The 21989-nt window shown below is 31.4% G+C and overlaps 2 protein-coding genes across 5 annotated transcripts in view; one reads left to right on the forward strand and one right to left on the reverse strand.

The window, feature by feature from the left end:
* LOC123273054 (E3 ubiquitin-protein ligase RNF25) overlaps positions 1 to 16316 on the forward strand; it is a 30864-nt gene extending 14548 nt beyond the window's left edge. For all 4 annotated transcript variants that reach the window (XM_044740236.1, XM_044740238.1, XM_044740235.1 and 1 more), the window contains 4 exons: positions 11808 to 12048; positions 12118 to 12336; positions 15646 to 15948; positions 16040 to 16316. In XM_044740236.1, the coding sequence (XP_044596171.1) occupies positions 11808 to 12048; positions 12118 to 12336; positions 15646 to 15948; positions 16040 to 16234 (958 nt within the window). In that variant the 3' untranslated portion in view covers positions 16235 to 16316. The remainder of the gene's footprint in view (positions 1 to 11807; positions 12049 to 12117; positions 12337 to 15645; positions 15949 to 16039) is intronic.
* A 2705-nt stretch (positions 16317 to 19021) lies between these two features.
* On the reverse strand, positions 19022 to 21589 carry LOC123273059. Its single transcript, XM_044740244.1, has 2 exons — positions 20169 to 21589; positions 19022 to 19870 (listed from the first exon to the last, which is right to left on the reverse strand). Exon 2 carries the CDS (start codon positions 19868 to 19870, stop codon positions 19022 to 19024), a length of 849 nt encoding a protein of 282 aa, XP_044596179.1. The 5' UTR covers positions 20169 to 21589.
* Positions 21590 to 21989: the final 400 nt, after the last annotated feature.

The following is a 21989-nucleotide window of genomic DNA, read 5'->3' on the forward strand; positions in this document are numbered from 1 at the left end:
TATAATAGATTTCAAACAATTAAACCAATATAAACGATAATTTTAGATATTAGCTTTTCAATATTATTTACAAACCTAATAATAATTAATGTAAGTGTAATGCTTTAATTAGTAATTGCTGGCCATTTCAGGGACCCACACGAGGCTTTCGGGATAGGTACAAGTATTCCCTTAAAATAACCCTTACTCGCTACGGGATCGACCCGATAAATCGATAGTGAATTTAATTAAACAATAAAAGAACAAATTATTTAAGCCAGGAGACAGCGGTGTGCGGATATTAATCAATCTCAACTTGTGAGTACTCACCAAAAAGGAAACTCAACCCAAGGCACCAAATCCACACTCCTTACAATAGCGGAGGTCCCGCGTGTGTAACTCACACCAAGCGGGCCACCGCGTGTCTGCTCAATTTTTGTCACCGTAAACCGTTCGAGGCCTCGTGTTCAACAACGAGGGCCTCTCTAGCCATTTTCCCAAATTTTTTTAGACTCTTTGCTCGCGATCGATATTGTAGGGCTTCACCCATGCGAGTAAAGGCTATGATTTATCACTTATAGCAAAATTAGGTACTATATGACAATGATTTACGGCGATATATACAAATAATAATAATAATAATGAATTATAAATAATCCATTGTAGATACCTGAAATAAAAGTAAAATTAATTCTTAAATTAACAACAATAGTATCAAAAATTTCAAATATAAATAATAATAATAATAATAATAATAATAATAATAATAATAAACTCAATAAATAAATTAATAAATAGGTACAAAATAATAAAAGTCAGAGACACACAGAGTGTGGATCTGTCGCCAAATTTAGGCGCAGGGAGGGACGCACACAGGGAATAAAAACCCTGTGACAAATTCTCAATTCATTGATTTTTATTTTCACTTCATGATGAATAACAAATTTTTTCTCAATTTTCAATAATTTGAAACTGTAATACAGGAAGTGTCTCATGCCAAGTACACTTTCGACATATACCTATAAAGTATGGAGGGTAGAAGTACTTCTACCCTCCATACTATAGAGTATGCGTATGAACATGTGAGCGTGAGACTATAGTGTCCTCACCCGGAAAAAATGATTTTGCCTGATCATATATAATTATATATGATTATATATAGAACTAGACGTTTCCCGCCCACTTCGCTGGGCGAATTGTAACAGGAAATAAATTAAATTTTAATATTCATTGTAACTGTCAATATGCAATCATTATAACATTTCCGTGGCTTTCTTACAAAAATTAATAATAATTGACACGAAGAAAATAATTTAAAATGAGCATTGAAAGTTTCAGCTAAAGTCTATGCAGGTCTCATAAGTGAAGTTGAAATCTGCCGAGCTTAAAGTGCGACGAATTTTCTGTTAACTAAAATTTTTTCCGAGACATCAATTTTTTATAGAAAATTAATTGTATATGTTTTTTATGAATTCTATTGAAATAAGTAGCCAAATTTCTTTTCCACATTTCAAGTGCTTGGAAAATGCATTCATTTTAATCTGTTACATTCCCGCGATCCCGCAATAAAAAAATTTGTCGGTTATGTGATCTTCAAAATTAAAATGAATGTAAAATTCTTAGTCCGTTGACTGGATAGCTACAAGTAAAGTTAAGTTTTGGAAACCTTACAATGATTTCATCTCCGCTGCCAAAGAGACGATTGTTGTAAGGAAATTTTTACTGAATTTATTGAAGTTTAATATATATGTCCTAAGTTTCACGTCTCAAGAAGTCCTAGTTTATAAACAAAAACATTTTTTTACATTCTACTCACCACTCTGACATAACCAACGTATAAAGTCAATTATCACGATATTTGTTTTTAGCTGATATCTAATTATTAAGAAAGAAAAATATTTAAAACGGTTGGCCTTGGAGGCCATCCATGTAATTTCCTATTTCTCTTGAAATTCCTTCAAATTTTATATCTGTAGGAACTGTATTTGAAGAATATGAATTTTTTGATAATTAACACCCCCGCACTCCTATGTGAGGAAATTTCGTAAGATCCTATTCGAGATGATTTCTACATTATGAATAAAAGATTCCTACAAAATTTCGAATCTGTAGAGGTTACAGCTTGGAAATGGAAATTCAACATTCTTACACCCGCTCCCGCAATCCTTATTGGCGGTGGGTTTATAGCTAAATTTGGAGAGTAAAGGAGCCATGACTTAAAAATTAAAAATTTTCATTGTTAATACCCACCCCCGCAACCCCCTTCGGGGTGAGCTATCGTAAAATTCATTCATAGACTATTTCTACATCTTTTACAGAAGATTTCTACCAAATTTGGATTCTATAGAAGCTACAGCTTGAAAATTAGAAAATTTTCATTGTTAATACCCACCCCGCAACCCCCTGTGGGGGTGAGATATCGTAAAATTCGTGTATAGATTATTTCTACATCTCTTACAGAAGATTCCTATCAAATTTGGAGTCGATAGGAGATATAGTTTAAAAACGAGAATTTTCCATTGTTAACGCCCCCGCAATCCTCTTTGGGGTGGAATATCGTAAAATTCGTTCATAAATTATTTTTATATAACTTATAGAAAATTCTTACAAAATTTGGAGTCTATAGGAGCTACAGCTTGAAAATTAGAAAATTTTCATTGTTGATACCCACCCCCGCAACCCCCTGTGAGAGTGAGATATCGTAAAATTCGTTCATAGATTATTTCTACATCTCTTACAGAAGATTTCTATCAAGTTTGGACTCGATAGGAGCTATAGTTTAAAAACGGGAATTTTTCATTGTTAACGCCCCCGCAAACCTCTTTGGGGGAGGAATTTCTTAAAATCCGTTCTTAGCTGACCTCTACATGGCAAAGGTAATATTCCTACCAAATTTCAAGTTTCTAGATCCAGTGGTTCCCGAGATATCGTGATGACTGATGCGTCACTATATACATAGAACAGCTCTTGCATGTATATAGATTTTGAATTTTTTGCAATTTTAATAAAGTTAATATTTAGTTAAATTTATAGAAATGGATTCACAAAACCGTTGCTATAGACAATATTTCATGTCACAACGTTGTGAATGCGTGGGTGGATGCGTGGGAGGGTGTGTGGAAACGTGTTTAAAAGCGTTAATGTAACGTTAGACATTTTGCCGGTCTTTATGCGCTCGAATATGAAGAAGAAGTGATGTTCATTTGATTTATTAACAGAAACAAATGACTATCCACATAAATTTGAAAAGAAATAGTAAAGGGTTGATGGAATTTAAAAAATTAATAGTCTAAAACCTTCTACAATTAATTCCGCGTCGAATGGTCATGGTCTCATGCCGATCGGTCCAGTAGTTTTCAAGTTTATCGGTAACAAAAAAAAAGTTGCTTATATATATATATATATATATATATAGATATATATAATTACTAGCTGACCCGGAAAACGTTGTTTTGCCATGTGAATAATTTCTAGAGAATATCTAGTGTAGAAAAAAAATTACTTACTTATTGGAAGTGTATAAGGATGTGGAATATGAGTGAAAAAAGCCTGGAGCGCTGTGAACGATGAGGGAATGTTGTTTAAAAATAACAAAACACCAAACATTAATTATTTTAATTTATTAAAAGTAATAATTATTTATATAATTAATTAATTACATAATATTAATTTCTTAATGCTGCAGCGTGAACAATATTTTTTGCTAGCCCGTCTTTAGCTAATACAAACAAACTTGATGGTTTACCCACTCGAGAGCATGCAACGTATAATTGTCCGTGTGAAAAACATGGTGTGCTCAAATCTAAGCCACAAACAGACATTGTTTGGCCTTGGGATTTATTAATAGTCATTTCAAATGCCAATCTAATCGGAAATTGAATACGCTTAAATTGAATTGGCACATCTGTGGGTATAATAGGTATTCGTGGTATCAATATATTTTCACCTCGAAACTTGCCATTTAAAATGGTGCCTTCGATAACGTTTTTCATTAATTTTTTACTAATCGCGTACCGTTGCATAGCCGTGGCGGGTTCAAATTACGAAGCAAAATAATTGGAGATCCAACCTTCAATTGTAAGTTATGTGGTGGCATGCCTGGCAAATCTAGTGAGTTCAAAAACTCTGTTGGAAAATTTACAGCTTCAGTGTCATCGCAAACTGTATCAATAGATTTATATGATACCAAGTCCCCTGGCAATAACTGTTGTATCTTCAGATTTAAAATGTCAACGTCTATATTTTTTGCAGCTAACATTGCTCTTTCTGCAAGCCACTCGAGATTTATGTAATTCGTGTGTACATCGGGAAATATTTGTTCAATGAGAGCATCTTGCGAATCAATGATTATGAAGAAATCATTCGCTAATTTTATGTATCCAGTTTTAGCTATAGTGATTTTTCCATCGCCGATATCTAAGAGTTGTTTTGAGAATGTTTCAGCGGATGGATCTTGAAGCATTTGAACGCGCATATTTACTTTCAGCTGTACTATTTCAACATTACGCCACAATGTCGATGATTTTAAGCCGGCGTTGATTTCATCAGCGTATGTTGAACGTGATGAACGTGGAATGACGGGAAGTGTTTGTCTGAAGTCACCTGAAAGGACTAACAGAGTGCCACCAAATAGTTTGTCGTTGTTTTTAATATCTTTCAATGTCCTGTTCAACGCCTCAAGCGAATGTTTGTGTGCCATGGTACATTCATCCCAGATGATAATTTTACACTGTTTCAGCACTGTGGCTATGGACGATTGTTTTTTTATGTTGCACACTGCGTCAGGGTTATTTTTAATATTTAGTGATAGCTTAAATACTGAATGAGCTGTTCTGCCTCCATGCAATAAAGTTGCCGCAAGTCCCAATGATGCAACAGCCAATGCGATGCCATTATTGGATCGTATTTTGGCGAGAATTAGCGAAATAAGGAATGTCTTGCCAGTTCCACCTGGTGCATCTAAAAAGAACCCACCTTGTCCTGCTGAAACTGCGAGCATAATGCGGTCGTAAATGGTTCTTTGTTCCTCATTCATTAGTGGGATATTGCGAGTAACAATCGCCGCCGTTTCTACAGTGTTGTACTGCATTTCACGATTCATTTCAGTGTTCATTAAATCAGTTGCACCTCGATTTGGCGAATTCATACCGAAATGACTGAGTGGTAAGTTGGCAATGATAATGCAAAGATTCTCAATAGCAATCAATGCTTCATTGTACATATCGTCGCTGGATGTTATCGCTAGATCGTTACACCGTGTACGATGTTGATGCAATATATCATCAGTCATTGAATCTTGGTGATTATCCCACAATATCTCTGCTCAGGCTGGAAAACATGTAGTCAACACTATAGCGAATAGTAGACGAATTTGTATTGCTGTACAGTTCAATGCTGCTTCAGCAAGCATACATTCCCACTGATTGTCATCTTCTAGCAAGCCGAGTGCAAGGCATGCATCTTTATACGTTGTATACTGTTGCCCATTCACTTTATATATATCTTGAAATGACAATGGGCCAGTAACATTAACCAACAATAGTCGAAGATAAAAGCACTCAGTCTGTCTTGATTTGAATAAATTGGGGCATGCATCAACTGGTGAGCCTTGCTTGCGGGGTATCCATTGTTTTGTTTGAGCCCATGTGAAATAGCGTGGTACTTGTGAATAGAGTAAAGTACGTGCAAAGGCACCAAAATCATCCGCACGATTACACAATTCAAAAAATTCAGTGAGTGTAGTTCTTGGTGGATTTATAGCACGATCAATCGCTGTCTCGTTCGTGAAATATACACGCTGACCATTTTCAAGATGAACGGCTAACTGAACAACTGCTGGATCCCGTTCATGAATTGGAAAACCAAAGATACGCCAAACAGCTTCATTGGAGCTGATGTACCGACCTATTTGGTAGAGCGTTATTTCATCGTTTTTATTTACTGAGGGAGCATTCACATTGGTATTTTCCACTCTAAACACCGCCATGTCACTGCCTTCATGGACATACTTGCAAATGTATTTGATGCTCTTCACAGAACTGCAGAACTCAACATTAATTTGAGCATTGTATGTTTTGCTCAGCAGGGGCGAATATGGCACGACCCAACGATTGTCAATATCAATGTCTGTGTTGCTGATGTTTTTAATAAATGATTGTCCGCCATTATCTGGATTCCTTCGACGATATATTGGATATCCGTCGACATTTGTGATTGTATCGTTAGTGAAATCTTTAGGGAAATTTTTTGTACATTTTCCATCCGACATGCAAGGCGATGAACGATTAAAAGTACCGCATGGGCCATGAATCATGTTTGCTGTAACAATATCAAACAGCAATTGATCAGTAGACGAATCGGGAATTTCTGCAGAAATTATATTATCTATTTCTTCAGGACGGATTTTGTCGATTAACCAAACCAAAATGTGGGCATGAGGTAATCCTCGCTTTTGCCACTCAACCGAATACAGCCAGCAACGTGTGGGACCGAATACATGTGATTTAGTAATAAAATTTATTAATGACTTCAGCTTTTGTCTAAACACACGTGCTGTAATGTCATGATGATGTATTGCATTTTGGCCAGGCAACAACAAAGATGTAATCTCTGGCCATTTTGGATTACATGTGAACGTGATAAATAAACACGGTCGCCCATTCTCACACGAGCTCCAGTATTTTCTTCCTGAACTTGTTCTTCGGTTCTTTGGACTCTTCTATTTCGAATGCTTCTAGATTTATTTGTATCACGGCTCAAATTGGCCCCTTTGCGTTTTGTTGGGATTGTTCACTGTACAATACAAAACACACATGAATAGAACTGATTGAATTATTTAATTATTATATTTAATTATTATATTAATCATTTATTTTATCTTTGATTACATTAAATATACATGTAAAAATTAGATAGTTTCACGAAAGCGAAAAATTTTATGTTTCTTAAGGTAGTTGTAGCGTGATAGGCATTTCAACAGAAAATTATGAAATTTTTTTTATTGAAAGATAAATATATTAATAATTCACTACCAAAATTTCAGATCAATTGACCGCACTGTTTTTGAGTAATTAATTTTCGAAATTGTATCTTTTACACGTAGAGGTATAGAGAGATGGTAAAGTTAGTATGAAATCTTCCATACCACTCGAGTGGGCCAAAGATTTCATACTAACTTTATCATCTCTCTATACCTCTACGTGTAAAAGATGCAATTTCAAAAATTAATTACTCAAAAACGGTGTGGTCAATTGATCTGAAATTTTGGTAGTGAATTATTAATATATTTATCTTTCATTAAAAAAAATTTCATAATTTTCTGTTGAAATGCCTATCACGCTACAACTACCTTAATTATATCGAAAATACATATTGTTAGAAATAGTGAAAAAAAAATTCTGTCGAAGTTAGAGCTCTTATAAGTAAACACAAAAAAAAATTTCCCAATTGTAATAAAAATCTAACTTTCACCGAATTCGTTTTTCACCATTCCCAACAATATTTTCGTTATAAATAAGAAAGAATCATTTTTGATTTTATAATAAACGTAAAAAATAATTTATACTTACAACTCAATAGCCGTTGTTTGCGGGAACTCGTGACACGTGTTGAGTATTTTAGAGGTTATGTAAGTCACTTAATTAACTGATCGTGCGATTTACACTCAAAATTAATAATTTTATTAGTTATTAATAATTAATTATATTCAATAATATTAGTTATTAATAAATAAATAATAAAGTTACTCGAGAATATATTTGATATGAGAGTTACACTGAGATAGTAAAAATGTTTAACTACTACGCTTGAAGCATAAACACTAATAATAGCCGAAAACTGTAGAGGTAACATCCCTACTCCGTATTGTTTACAGGGTGAGAATTGACACCGGTAGACACATGGAGGGGATAACTTACCAAGTGATAATAATTGATGTTATCGAGCGGGATAGAAAATGATAAAATTATGAAAATGACTATTAAAAAGCAAGGGTTGGTGATAAAAAAAGTGCAAATTTAGAGTTGTATGTATTTTTTGATGCCACATAATAAAAAAATAAAAAAAAAAAAAATTTTATCAAAAAAAAAAAAAAATTTTTGGGGTGAACACCCCTTATCACTTAGAGGTTATAAAAATAGATAGTAGCCGATTCTCAGGCTTACTGAATATGCATAAAAAATTTCATGAGAATCGGTCAAGCCGTTTCGGAGGAGTGTGGGAACGAACATTGTGACACGAGAATTTTATATATTAGATTAGATATTAGATATATGGTATTATATATAAGTATATATGATTATACATAGATCTATATATGAGTATAAATAATCATCTATAAACTTATATATAATTAGACCTAATTATACTAGACTAATATTAATTCATGTATAATTATTAATAGACTCACAAACAGTTATGTATGAATCTATATATAATTAGATCTGATCAGATCTGACTGATAAAGCCTTAGAATGAGTCTATATAAGTCTATATATGACTAGATCAGATTATATATGGGTTCATATAGAAATAGATATGATTAAACCTGGCTGATGCAAGCCCATACATAATCACATATACGTCTGCATATAGCCAAATGTGATAACATATAAGTTATCATAAAAGGCAAAATCATTTTTTTCCGGGCATTCTCCTTCAAATTCATATTTTTTTATCATTTTTATTTAATACTAGCTTTTACCCGCGGCTTCGCCAGCATGCTAGATGGCGTTGAAGCAGCTAGATTTTGAGATTGTTCGACAAACAATTTTTTTATTTTTCGTAAAAAAGAAATTTTTTTTTTTTAATAAAAAGTATCCTATGTTACTTCGAATACCTCCAAGAATATGGGTACAAAGTTTCATGATGATCGGTTGAATAGTTTTCGCGTGAAAGCGTAACAAACAAACTTACATTCACATTTATAATATTAGTAGGGAAGTAGGGATACTATAATTCCATGTTTGACCTCGAATAATTTCTTGAGAACCCAATTTAGAAAAATCTTAATTTAAGGTAGTTGGGTCGTGCAAGGCATATTTCAAGAAAATTATGAAAATTTTTTATCGAAAGATAAATATATCAATAATTCACCACCAAAATTTCAGATCAATTCACCACACCGTTTTTGAGTAATTAATTTTCGAAATTGCATCTTTTACACGTAGAAGGATAGAGAGATGGTAAAGTTAGTATGAAATCTATTTGCATCACTCGAGTGGTACGGATAAATACACTGATAGAAGGATTTAGTACGGAGTACAAAACTGATTTAGTAACAAAATTTTTATTCATTTATTTGAGAAAAACATATTTTGTACCCATCAATATTATTTGTTACAGTTTAATAAATGATTTCTTTATATGAACAAAGCCTTATTACATGGAAATAAATATTTAGTTCCACCAAATAATATTTAGTAACAGGTACTAAATATTTCTTTGGCAAGTATTGTCGGTAGATGGCTATGCTTTAATTCCAATTAAATGTTTTTGTGATACATAACATATTCACTAACTTAGATTATTTTATTCAGCTCGATTTTGGGAGATTTATTAAACCTTTAAAAACACACATACTCTCAATAAATGGATTCTATTTATGTCTTTTCTCAGTGGAGTTTAGTTTACATTTTTTAATTTGTCTATTATTGATATGTTAAAAACTTGTTTAATTTTAAATTTTATAAATGTCTCAAACAAAAAAATATAATAATTTAATGAGATTCTTTTCTTTACAATACCTCATATTTTTACTTAAAATTATTTATTTTAATTATTTTTATTTATTTTAAGCTAAAAAGTTAGGTTACACGCTAAAATTAGTTAAAAAATTAATTTCTTTGATACCAATAATCGATTTATTGAATACCAATAAATCATTTGTTAAATACTACTAAATATTTATTTGGTGGAACTAAATGGGCTTTAATAAATGATTTATTACCTATTACTAAATATTTGGTAATGAAAGGTTTGTTACTAAATCATTTAGTATCTGTTACTAAATCTTATTAAATAGAACTAAATCCTTCTATCAGTGTAATTTCTCTTTTTTATTTTTAACTTCCCGCTAAGAAAATTGAAAATTTTCAAAAATCAGGAAGTTATTGGTTTTACCCCGTTTTTCGAAAATCGAGTTCTTATCAGATCTTGCCGTTTTGAGGTCCTAGGAAGCTTCCCTGAATGTTTTCGCGATGATGTCCGTATGTCTGTATGTATGTGTGTATGTGTTTTTTTGTAGGGAATCCTTTTACGGATTCTAGGCATAGCTGTTTGGCCTGGATATGTGGCGACTCGACGCAGCGTCATACTAACTCGACACTAACGCCCCTACCCACTAAACCCTAAACCCCTTTTCCTTCTTTCCTCTAATCCCTCATGGAAACCGCCGTCAGGCATTACTTCGTGAAGGGAGGATCTAGCTACTGCTCTTCCTTCTGGTGGCTAAGGTGTTAACTATCTTCCTTCTATCTTCTGCTATTTGCTCTTTTTCTTTCGGTGGAACGCAAGTCTTTAAGGACTTCTGTTGCAAACGTGTTGGTAGCGTTCCAGGCAGCTTCTGATGACAACATTGCTTCTACTAGTGAATCTGGTTGCATTCTCTGGTTCAGGATCCTCTCCAGTTCTTCACGCTGTGGATCGAAACGAGGACATACAAAGAAGACGTGCTCCGCGTCTTCAGCAGCTCCTGGGCAGGACGGGCACTCCGAAGAGTCATCGTGCTTAAAGCGGTGTAGATACTCTCGAAAACACCCATGTCCCGATGTATGTGTGTGTGTGTGTGTGGCCGTATGTAAACCTCTCATAACTTTTGAACGGATTGACCGATTTCATCGCGGTTAGCGCCATTCGAAAGGGCTTGACTAAACTTATATTTTAAATACCATTTGGACAGATTCGAATCAGTAGATTTTGAAAAATCTCAAAAAAATTTTTTGAAATGTGGTTTTTTTGGAATTACTTTTAAATGGCTTTACCGATCAATTCCAAAATCTAATCAGCTCTTAAGATCAAAAAACCACGTCGATCACCGCAAGCCCGATAAAAATTGGTTGATTCATTCGTGAGTTATCGTTGTCGAAAAAAAACAAAAAAAAGTGTTTTTTCGGAATTACTTCAAAATTATTGGCTCGATCAATTTGAACTTAATGATCCTTAATGGGGCTTTGAAAACTGCGTCGAATGCCGCCAACCGCGTGAAAATCGGTTCATTCATTCAAAAGTTATTGCCGTTTGAAAATTCAAAAAATTGTGTTTTATTAAACTGCTATTAGAGTTTTGAGCTTGAAAAGCTTAAAATGACACAAAAATTATATTTTTGAGCTCGAAGAACTCAAAAACGTAATGTGTAACTTTAAGCGCTTAAGTACAAAATGAGCGGGAAGTTGCAGGGATGACCTTCAGAGTCAACCGTCATCCTAATTTTTTTTTAAGTTTTGAAATGAAATAAAAATAAATTAAAGACTAAAATTTTTACTCAGAGAATCCATGTTCATGTCATTGATCTGTATGAATTTGAAAACGAACATTTGTTCGTTACTGATAACAGTGATAACATAAAGAGATTATGTTAATGAAACGGTGTTTAACGAAAGTGTCGAAGGATAAAAATATCAATAGTTTTAATATTTTTTAGTTCGAAGAGCCTAAAGGCATACAAACATTTATATTTTTGAGCTGGAGAAGCATAATAATATTATACTGACAATAAAATTTTGAAGCCCTTCGAGTTTGAAAACAATAGAACTTTTCTAAAATAGCATGCAAAGTTAACCATAGTTTAGATTTATTCATCTAATATTAACATTTATTCATTTTATTGTCAGGGGTTTCCCAGATACTATTGAGATCCAGATTTTTCCGTCAACGGGAGAAGATCCACAGTCACAATATGTTTGTATAACTCTCATTGTGCATCTTGTATCTGATTATCCAGATATACCACCTAAAATTTCATTAAAAAACCCTCGAGGTTTGGATGAAAGTACATTAAAAATAATCCAAAAAGAATTAGAAGTTAAGTGCCAAAAATTTTCAGGTCAACCCGTGGTCTTTGAATTGATAGAGGTAACATAATTTCCATTACATGATTCCTATCATTTTTATCATGTTTCCTAATTAATTTTATGATTCTAGTTAGTTCGTGAACATTTGACTCAAAAAAATTTACCAACAGGGCAATGTGTTGTTTGCTTATACGGTTTTCGTGATGGCGACAAATTCACAAAAACTGAGTGTTATCACTATTTTCATTCCCATTGTTTAGCGGCTCATATTATTGCTTCTGAACGTTATTATCGAGAAGAGTTAGATAAATTACCTCAGTGGCAGCAGGATATCACCAAGGAGTTCAAGGTTTGTACTTTGCTTTAAAAGTATATGACTTCACTTCCCAATAATTAGATATATATCAAATATCTTTTACATATACTCGAATCATATTAAAATACATTTTTTTTTTAATATTGAAATTTTGGAGTCAATTCATTAAGCTTTCGCCTCTGAGGCTTTACTTAAGGTAGTACGAACACCAGGGCAACTTTTGATAAAAGGCTTGATTTTTTTTAATATGAAGATTAAATATGTCTAAATAAATTCCGAAAATTTGAAAGAGATTGCCCGATTATTTGAATAAATAATTAACTTCGAAGTTGAGCAATTTAACATTGGTCTTATGGGGTAACCTCCAAACATTGATACATTTCTGTATTTTTCTCGTGAAACTGTCGGTGAATATTTTTAAAAAACTTATGGATGAAAGTAAATATATTAGTGATAAATTTAATTAAAAAAAAATTGACACTTGCCCGACTAATTAAAGTGTATTAATTAAAAGAAAAATAAATTCTGCCATTAGCCATTGTTAAATGTATATCTATATATTGAGAAAAATCATATGGTTATACTGCTCTCCCCTTACCGCGCTAGAATCGATATTTAATTATCTATCGAAGATCGAAGCGCTTTTTTGGAAAATTTTCATTTATTTATGCATAAAATGCGTTTTAAGATTCCATTTGTTGTACAAGTATGACAGAGATACTTTCGTTTGTCCAATAGAGGGCGAGAGAGAGAAAAAATGTAAACCCTTCTTAAAAGGAAAAAAATCCCAGGTTAATAGTTTAACAACTATCGTACTTTCAATGTTGATGTTCGTGCTACAAAAAATTGTTAATTAATTAATGGATAACTAATTGAAAAATTGCGATAAAATTTTTTGATCGCCGGATTATTGTTCATTGATCTATCCTGTAGGTGCCTGAATGTTTTCATTTCTTTATTTTCATATTTAATAAGTTTAAATAATATTTATTCATTAAAGGTCCAAAGTGGGCGGAGCTTACGCAAGCGAGAGTTCCCGTTTTCGGCCGTATTTTCAACCCTCTAGAAAAATTATAAATATTGGTCCTAGAGTTTCGGGAGTGAGACTTTTTTTTAGGAAATTTCTTCCTCTTTATGGATCTTTTTTTAAATTTCGAAAATTTTGAATACTTTTTGAGATATTCGCAAAAAACAAAACCACGTTTTTTTTTTTTTACTAAATTGTTTATAACTTTTGTAATTTTTGCAATCAAAACTCCAAACTTTTCAAAAAGTTTCTAGATGCGATGACGAATCGAATGACATCTCGATCATAATTTTCCGAGGCGAGCTAAAAACTTAGACCTAAAAGGCACATGTTGACTAGACTAATATATATATATATAGGACTCCTATAATAGGAGCTGTTCTATAGATAGATTGACTCATCACGATATCTCGGGAACTATCAGACCTAGAAACGTTCAATTTGGTAGAAATATTACTTTTTCCATGTAGAGGTCAGCTAAGAACGGATTTTAAGAAATTCCACCCTTAAAGGGATTTGCGGGGGCGTTAACAATGAAAAATTCCCGTTTTTAAACTATAGCTCCTATCGACTCCAAATTTGGTAGGAATCTTCTGTAAGAGATGTAAAAATAATTTATGAACGAATTTTAGGATATATCACCACCACAGGGGGTTGCGGGGGTGGGTATGAACAATGAAAATTTTTAGTTTTTGAGCTATAGCTCTTATAAACTCAAAATTTAGTAGAGGTCTTCTATATGTGATATAGAAATGATCTAAGAGCGAATTTTACAACGAATCACCTCCAATAAGAATCGCGGGGGTGGGTGTTAACAATAAAAAATCCTAATTTCGAAATATAGCTTCTAAAAACTTTAAATATGGTAGGAATCTTTCATTTCTCATGTAGAGATCATTTAAAAATGGATTTCAATAAAGTCCACTTCCGATAGGAATCGCGGGGGTGGGTGTTACAATCTAAAATTTTAATTTCAAACCTGAAACTTGTACAGACTCCAAATTAGGTAGGAATCTTCGTGTATGATGTCAAGTTCAGCTAAGAATGGATTTTCTAGAATTCTAACCCCAAAAGAGATTGCGAGGGCGTTAACAATAAAAATCTCTCATTTCCAAACAATAGTTTCTATGGACACGAAATTTTGTTGGAACCTCTTATTTATAATAGAAATCATGTCGAATAGGATCTTACAAAATTCCTCCCCCACATACAAGTGCGGGAGTGATAATTGTCAAAAAATTCGTATTTAAATACAGTTTCTACAGATATAGAATTTGATAGAATCTCAAGAGAAACAGGAACTTACGGGAATTGCCTCCAAGGCCAACGGATTTAAATATTTTCCTTTTTTAATAATTATATTTTCTCACAACAATCGTCTCTTTGGCAGTGGCAAAAAAAGTCATTGTAAGGTTTCCAAAATTTAACTTTACATGTAGCTATTCACTCAACGGACTAAGAATTTTACATACATTTTATTTTTGCTGATCACATAACCCATGAATTGTTCTTATTACCGGATCGCGGGCACGTAACAGATTGAAATGAATGCATTTTCTAAGCACTTGAGATGTGAAAAAGGAATTTGGCTATTTATTCTAAGAGAATTCGTTAAAAACATGTACAAATAAGTTTCTATGAAAAATTTATGTCACGGAGGAAATTTTAATAAACGGCAAAATTCGTCGCACTTTAAGCTAGGCAGATTTCAACTTCACTTATGAGACCTGCAATTACTTTAGCTGAAACTTTCAATGATCATTTCAAATTTTTTTCTTCGTGTCAGTTATTATTCATTTTTGGAAGAAAGCTACGGGAATGTTATAGTGATTGCACATTGAAAGTTACAATGAATATTAGCTAGAATAATCACATGGATAAAAGGTACAGGCCAATTCGATGGAATTTGGAATCTGTGCAAGTCAAAAAAAATACTCAAATTAAATTTCAAGTATAGATCTAAAAATACAATTCTATAAAGTGCCCAGCGGAGCGGGCGGGTAACAGCTAGATTATATATAAAAAAAAAAAAAAAATCATCGAAGCGTGATTTTATTTTTAATCTAACAGCTTTTCAACGGAACGAAAATTTCAAAATTTACATGAAATTTTTTTTTGCAAAGTACAAAAAAAATATTATAAAATGATAATGTAATCAAAAAGCAAAATCTTCCAAGCTATTTGACTTGACGTGGATCAGCTCACGTATATTCTGCTTGTCAAAACATATTGATTTTTATTCATTTATAAATAATATCATTTTCTACGGATTATTGATCAGTAATCAAATCATATAATTCAATATGTATTTACAGGCACTGTGTCCAGTTTGTCGTGAAGTAATCAATTGTGATATGAACACTTTAAGTTTAGCACCACCTCCTGTCGATGTAGAAGCAGCTACTACTTTTTCTATATCTTCCGAATTACGAGATTTGCAACTAAAAATGTCAGCATTATATTTGCATCAACAACAGCAAGGTGGAATTATTGATCCTGAAGCTGAAGAAATAAAAATGTTATTGCGAACTAATACTACATACGATGAAGTACAATCATCAATGTCATCCGTTGAAAATAACCCATCACAATTCTCACTTCAAAGTATTGTCCATTCGGTAAATTATAAAATAATATTTAAAAATTATTTACAGAAAACTTTTGTTCGTACAAACTTTTTTAATCTTAACAATGATATTTTATTTTAAGAGTTCAAATCCTGATGATGAACATATGTTTGAGCGAGAGGATTTATTTCAACGACCGAGTAGTCAACGAAATAATTTTCGTTCTGTTTTAAATCATCAACATTATTATGGTCGTCGAGCTGGTGGTCATAACCGCGGTAATAATAATCACCAAAATAGTGACCGATCAAAACAATCTAATTATGTACCTAGATGACACAGAATAAACGATTATATTGCAAAAGTTGATGTATTCTAACACTCAAATCTATGTCAATAAAATTTCATTAGAAGCTTTTCTTTACTGAACTATTTTCTAACTTGACAAATACGAAACTTTAAAATCGAAAAATCGATAAAAAATTCAGCATCTTTAAACTCAAAATTTTGATTTGTCTATAGAAACAAAAAAAATCGGTCAATTTTAAGATTCAAATGCCAACAAATCTAATTTTTTTTTAACTTTTTCCACGCCGACTAAACTATAAGCTATAAAAAATATGTTAGTTACACCATAAAAACTTATGAAATTATACATAAAGAGAAGTAGTAGATGCAATTTTTGGCATTTCTGGGGTTGACCTCCCAAAATGATTGAATTACAAAATAATTAACAATTTAGTAATTAATGGATGTCGAACTCTTTCTTTTTTGAGATTTGGTATTTGAAAATTATCAAGCGGAAACTTAATAGTTCATAATAATAGTCCATAATAACTATTCAAACATAAAAATATAAATGGAAAAAAATGCAGTAAGATATTAAAAATCTAATTAAGGTAAAAGCCCCAATAGATGATCATGTATCAGTATATGATCACTCCATGTATTTGTATACCTATATTTGTGAAAATAGATATACAAATACATGGAGTGATCATATACTGGTACGTGATCATCTATTGGGGCTTTTATCTTACTACATTGATTCCCAATTAATAAATTCAAACTGTAGTAAATAATAGAAAAGAAATTATTAATGAAACTAAAGATAAAATATGGAAATAATATCTTAAAGTTGCGCTATAAATTCTTAGAATTACATTTTAAAACTCTTTATAACTCTATATAATATTGAAGTATTTAATAAAATCAAATTAATCTATCATGTAAGTATTATTGTTATTACAGCCCACGAAACTTAATGGATTACTCATAAGCATACGAGATTAACAAGTAAATTTTACAAATAAATAAAAAATCATAAGCTCAAGACATATATATATATATTAGGGTGTGCCAAAATGTAACTCCCGTGGAGAACCTTTTAAAATTGGAATTTTGAGTTCCGCTTTTAACAGGGGCTGCGTTTGGTCATTTCATGAGATATTTTGGAGTGAGACGATGTATTTGATTTTCATAGAATTTTTTAACAGAAGCTTAGTTTGGGCACTTCCGGTCAAATTTTGAATTTTAATATATATATATATATATATATATATATATATATATATATATATATATATATATATATATATATATTAGGGTGTTTCAAAAAAAAAAAAATTTTTTTTTTTAATGGTGTTGAAAAGTTGAAAGTAGGGGAGAAGGGGGTCAATTGAACCAAAAAAAGTTTAGTAATTTTTTACTATTCGAATTAAAACTAAATAATAAATTTTTTTTTCTTGGAATGATAGTTTATTAAGTCTACTATCATTATCAATACATAAATTAGTTAATAAACAACGTGAATTTTTAAAAATTATTAATTTATCCAAACGCGTCGAATGGTTCAATTGACCCCCGCTCGGGGGGCAATTGAACCACTGCTCGGGGTCAATTGAACCAATGACATTTATAACTCAAACCCGAACTTTTAATAAATAACATATTAATTGTTACTTTCTAATATTACTGTTGCACATTTTTAATACACATATATTATATTTAATAAATTAAAAATCGATTTAAAAATAATTTTAATTACAAATTGAGTTTATCAAATTGTTAGGTTATTTCCCTGAGTATTTTTCACGTCGAGTCAAGATGCGCGCGCATGTCCCATGCTTCTCCGTATGGTTCAATCGTCCCCGGGACTGCTGGTTCAATTGACCCCGTATAATTTTAAAACAATTAATAGTAAATAATAAATAAATAAACCATTCTATCACTATAAACAAAGTTGAGGATTATAAAATATAAGTATATACAACTACTATAATTCAAATTTTATCAATTAATTCAAAAATTTAAATATTATTAAACAATTTGTCACCAGCCGAAAAGAAAGTTTGCATGCCTAAAAATAAGAAAATCTCAATTTTTCAAAATTTATCGATCGCAATGATTTCAAATTTTGATCATATCCAAGTTTAACATATTAGAATCTAATTCTAAGAGCATGAAGCGTTTTTTCAATTTTTTCGATTTTTTAAGTCGAGTGGTTCAATTGCCCCGTGGTTCATTTGACCCCCTTCTCCCCTACATTTAAAAACAAAAATTTTGGCGCCTATTAGAGCCCTTAATATTAATATTAAGGATTGCCTTAATTCATTTGTAATTTTTCTGTTTAAATAACACGAGAAAACTTTTTTTTTATTTTTGAATTTTAATTACTTCGGAATGGCTTGTTTACGCAATATCCCAGAGAGAGATCTTATAGGAAATTTCACGCTCTACAAAAAACGTTTGAAGGTCAAAGTTCCTCAGATCAACCGTTTCAAAGATATTTGCAATCAAAAATAACACCAATCAAAAATTTCAAATATTTTCCAATAAAATTGCAAAAAAAAATCATACTTTATATTGATATTGTTTTTTTTTGTAAAATCAATTGAATTCTGTTAATTTGAAATTTTAATTTTTTTTTGCTTATTTACTCCATACGTAACTCACAAAAAGTACAAATACATAAATATAAAGGTTAAAATTATCAAACCAATGATTTTTGGGTCTCTTTTATAACAAATTTATTTTATTTTCTACCAAATACTAATAAATTCTATTAAACAATCAATTCTTTATAACAAAAAACAATATTTAACAACAATTCATAAAATTTTTTCTAACTTGAAAATATTAGTTTTATAAAATTATTTTTATTGCAATTAGGATATCGTTTTCTGTGTTCTGTCACTACTTGCAATAAATACTGAAGCTGTTCTTCATTTTTCGTTAAGCATCGATTATACTGCTCTATCAATGCCACGCCGCGTTCTGCTACATCATTTACAACTTGAAGTTTCTCAAAATACTCCAAGTTTCTTTTGTAATTTAGATTCTGAGGCCACAAAGTTACATCCTCATCAATGAAATCATACGACAAATCAAACGATTTAAACAGACTTATCGATCGCATAGATACAAATTGACTAAGATCTTTATTTAATAATGACTCTAAATTTTTCTTATCGATTATAAAACGACTCGTTGTAGTTTCATTGGTTTCACAGTTTTTTAAAGCATGAACTATTCTTCTTTTTGTTTCAACTGAAACAGTTTCGTCAAAGAGAGATAAAACAGACAACTCGTTATTTAAATACCACAAGTGATCGGCTAATTTTTCTGAGCATGCCCGTGAAATAGTATTATTAAATTTTTTATATGAAATTAATTCTTTAATTAAAGTTAAATCATTATTAGGTGCTGCTATAGCGCACGGCGCAGTATATAAAGCTTTCAAATAGAAAATTATGATAAATAAACTAAGTTCTCGTAATCCAGCTATTTCTGATTTAGTAAGATGAAATTCATTTCTAAATAAAAAATTTTTTAAACTATATATTGCTTTAGCCATCCACCTTGCATGATGGACGGCTCCAGGACGCTTAAATGTAATATTTGTGGTAGTAGCACTCAAAAATATCGATGATAATTGCAGGAGTTCACGGTAATCGTCACGACAATGATCCATCTACAAAAAGTTCAAAAGTCAAAATAAAAATTAATTACATTGCAACCTCAAAGTAAAGAACATTAATTATTATCAACTGATGTGAAGTAAAAGTTACAAAATATTTTACAAATGCAATTGTAATCGTTAATGATGATTAAGAGTGTAATAATCATGTGAAATTGATTTCCAATATTTTTATTTACAACGGGGTTAATTATTAAGTGTAAAATGGATGATTATACGGAACTTCATAAATTTTCATGTTTCACTTTTACATCAGTTGATAATTCTTTAGCGCTGGATTAAAAAATTTTACTTCTATTTGATTATTAACGAATTTCAAAATTTCATCTTTGATTGGTGTTATAACTTCCAAAATACTACAGCGTATTTGACGCTGTAGTATCAGAACACAATGCTTTGATGTTATCAGTATTAATATTCCATTGTTTTACTGTTGTAATAATAGCTGAAGCTTGATTTTGTCCAGTTCCAGATTCTAGTTTGGGGACTCCTAACAGTTGAAATTTACCTGATGATGATAAAATAATAGGAAGCCGGTCAACTTGTTCTAAACCTGTAATAACTGACAACAGTTTTCCATCAAAATGTAGCACATAATTATCAGTTTCCAAATTAGTTTTCAGATTTAACGTCGCTTCTTTGCGAAAATTTTCCCGTACTCGGTGAATAGTCAAATAACTGAAGTTTACGCTTGCACAATCAATATTTAGGCTAGATAATAAAGCAGCAAAAATGTAAGTCGCTGACCTACTACTCACATTAGCTCTATCCAAAGCCGCAGCAAGTTCTGGTGTCATTAGATCAATTTTAGGAACTTGTTGTTTTGGAATTTCATCTTCATAATCAGAGATTATACGAGAAGTATTACTTTCCAAAGATTTCTGGGATAACTTAGATGTTTAACTTGATATTTTATGATTAACAACATTATCAGTCTCAACTGTACAAGAATAGTTAACATTGTCATTACCGAACTCTCCGACATCAAATGTAACACTATCATTATTGTTATTATAATTGATATCAATGTTCTCTTCATTATTGTTATCACTATTACTGTAGTTATTATTTTCATCGCTTACATCAACATCCATATCTTCAACATCTTCTGGAATTGGTTGAGAATTATATGAAATAAAACCACGTCGACTGGAAGATTTTTGTCCCAAATAAAATAATCTTTTTTATTTATCCAGTAAATTTAGCACATCAGCATGAGCTATATCAAATAGTTTATTTAATTCGTCCCGAAAAAGGGATTTATTTTTTTTTTTTTTGAGATTTTGACTTTTTCCTCTTACAGTTTTTTTGTAAATTCCTCCATCGATTGTGATTTGAGGTTAGTTTTAAAAAAGTAGATCTTTTCTCTCTTGTCGGGATTTGTGCCATACACCAAATTTCGAAAACTTTGTCGACAGTGGTTGATATGCTTTCTTTCACTAAAAAATTTTTCGTTTTGAGATAGCATAAAATAAAAGTGACATAACCTCTTTCAATGAAGGTAATTTTTTTTCCACCAAATTCACTTAATACATCACCAATCAAGTACACTGTTTTCACCATTGTGATCATAAAATTTATAACTTATATATTTTAATTATAAGCAAATTAAATTAATAATATAACGAATTTAAATAACAATCAGTATCAATAAAGAAAGACAATGACGAGAAGATAGAACAAAGCATTGAAAGCAGCGCAACAAAGAGAAATTGGTACTGAACGACCAAGCTTACCAACACAGAGCTTACTAACTACATTACTCAAATCAAACGAATATACTACTTTTATCGACGGAGCTGAATAAAGCTCATTCAATATTTTTTAAATGAAAAAAATTAATCAAATTTTACAGTTGATTGAATTGATTTAATATATTTATAATTTTTTTAACATTTTTAATAAAATACAATGATGAGTGAATGTTTAGTTAGTGTGATCAGGAACTTTACATTTTCATCTTACAAAAATTTATAAACTTTATGAAATATAAAATTAATTTGTTATAAAAGAGACCCTAAAATCATTTATTTGATATTTGTAACCTTTAGATTTACGTATTTGTACTTTTTGTGAGTTACGTATGGAGTAAATAAGCAAAAAAAAAAAAAAA

This window comes from Cotesia glomerata, linkage group LG10 (assembly GCF_020080835.1).
Source record: "Cotesia glomerata isolate CgM1 linkage group LG10, MPM_Cglom_v2.3, whole genome shotgun sequence".
Lineage (NCBI taxonomy): Eukaryota > Metazoa > Arthropoda > Insecta > Hymenoptera > Braconidae > Cotesia > Cotesia glomerata.

Coding starts and splice junctions, on each gene's coding strand:
- LOC123273059 (XM_044740244.1), bottom strand. CDS start 19,870: ATGGATCATTGTCGTGACGATTACCGTGAACTCCTGCAATTATCATCG.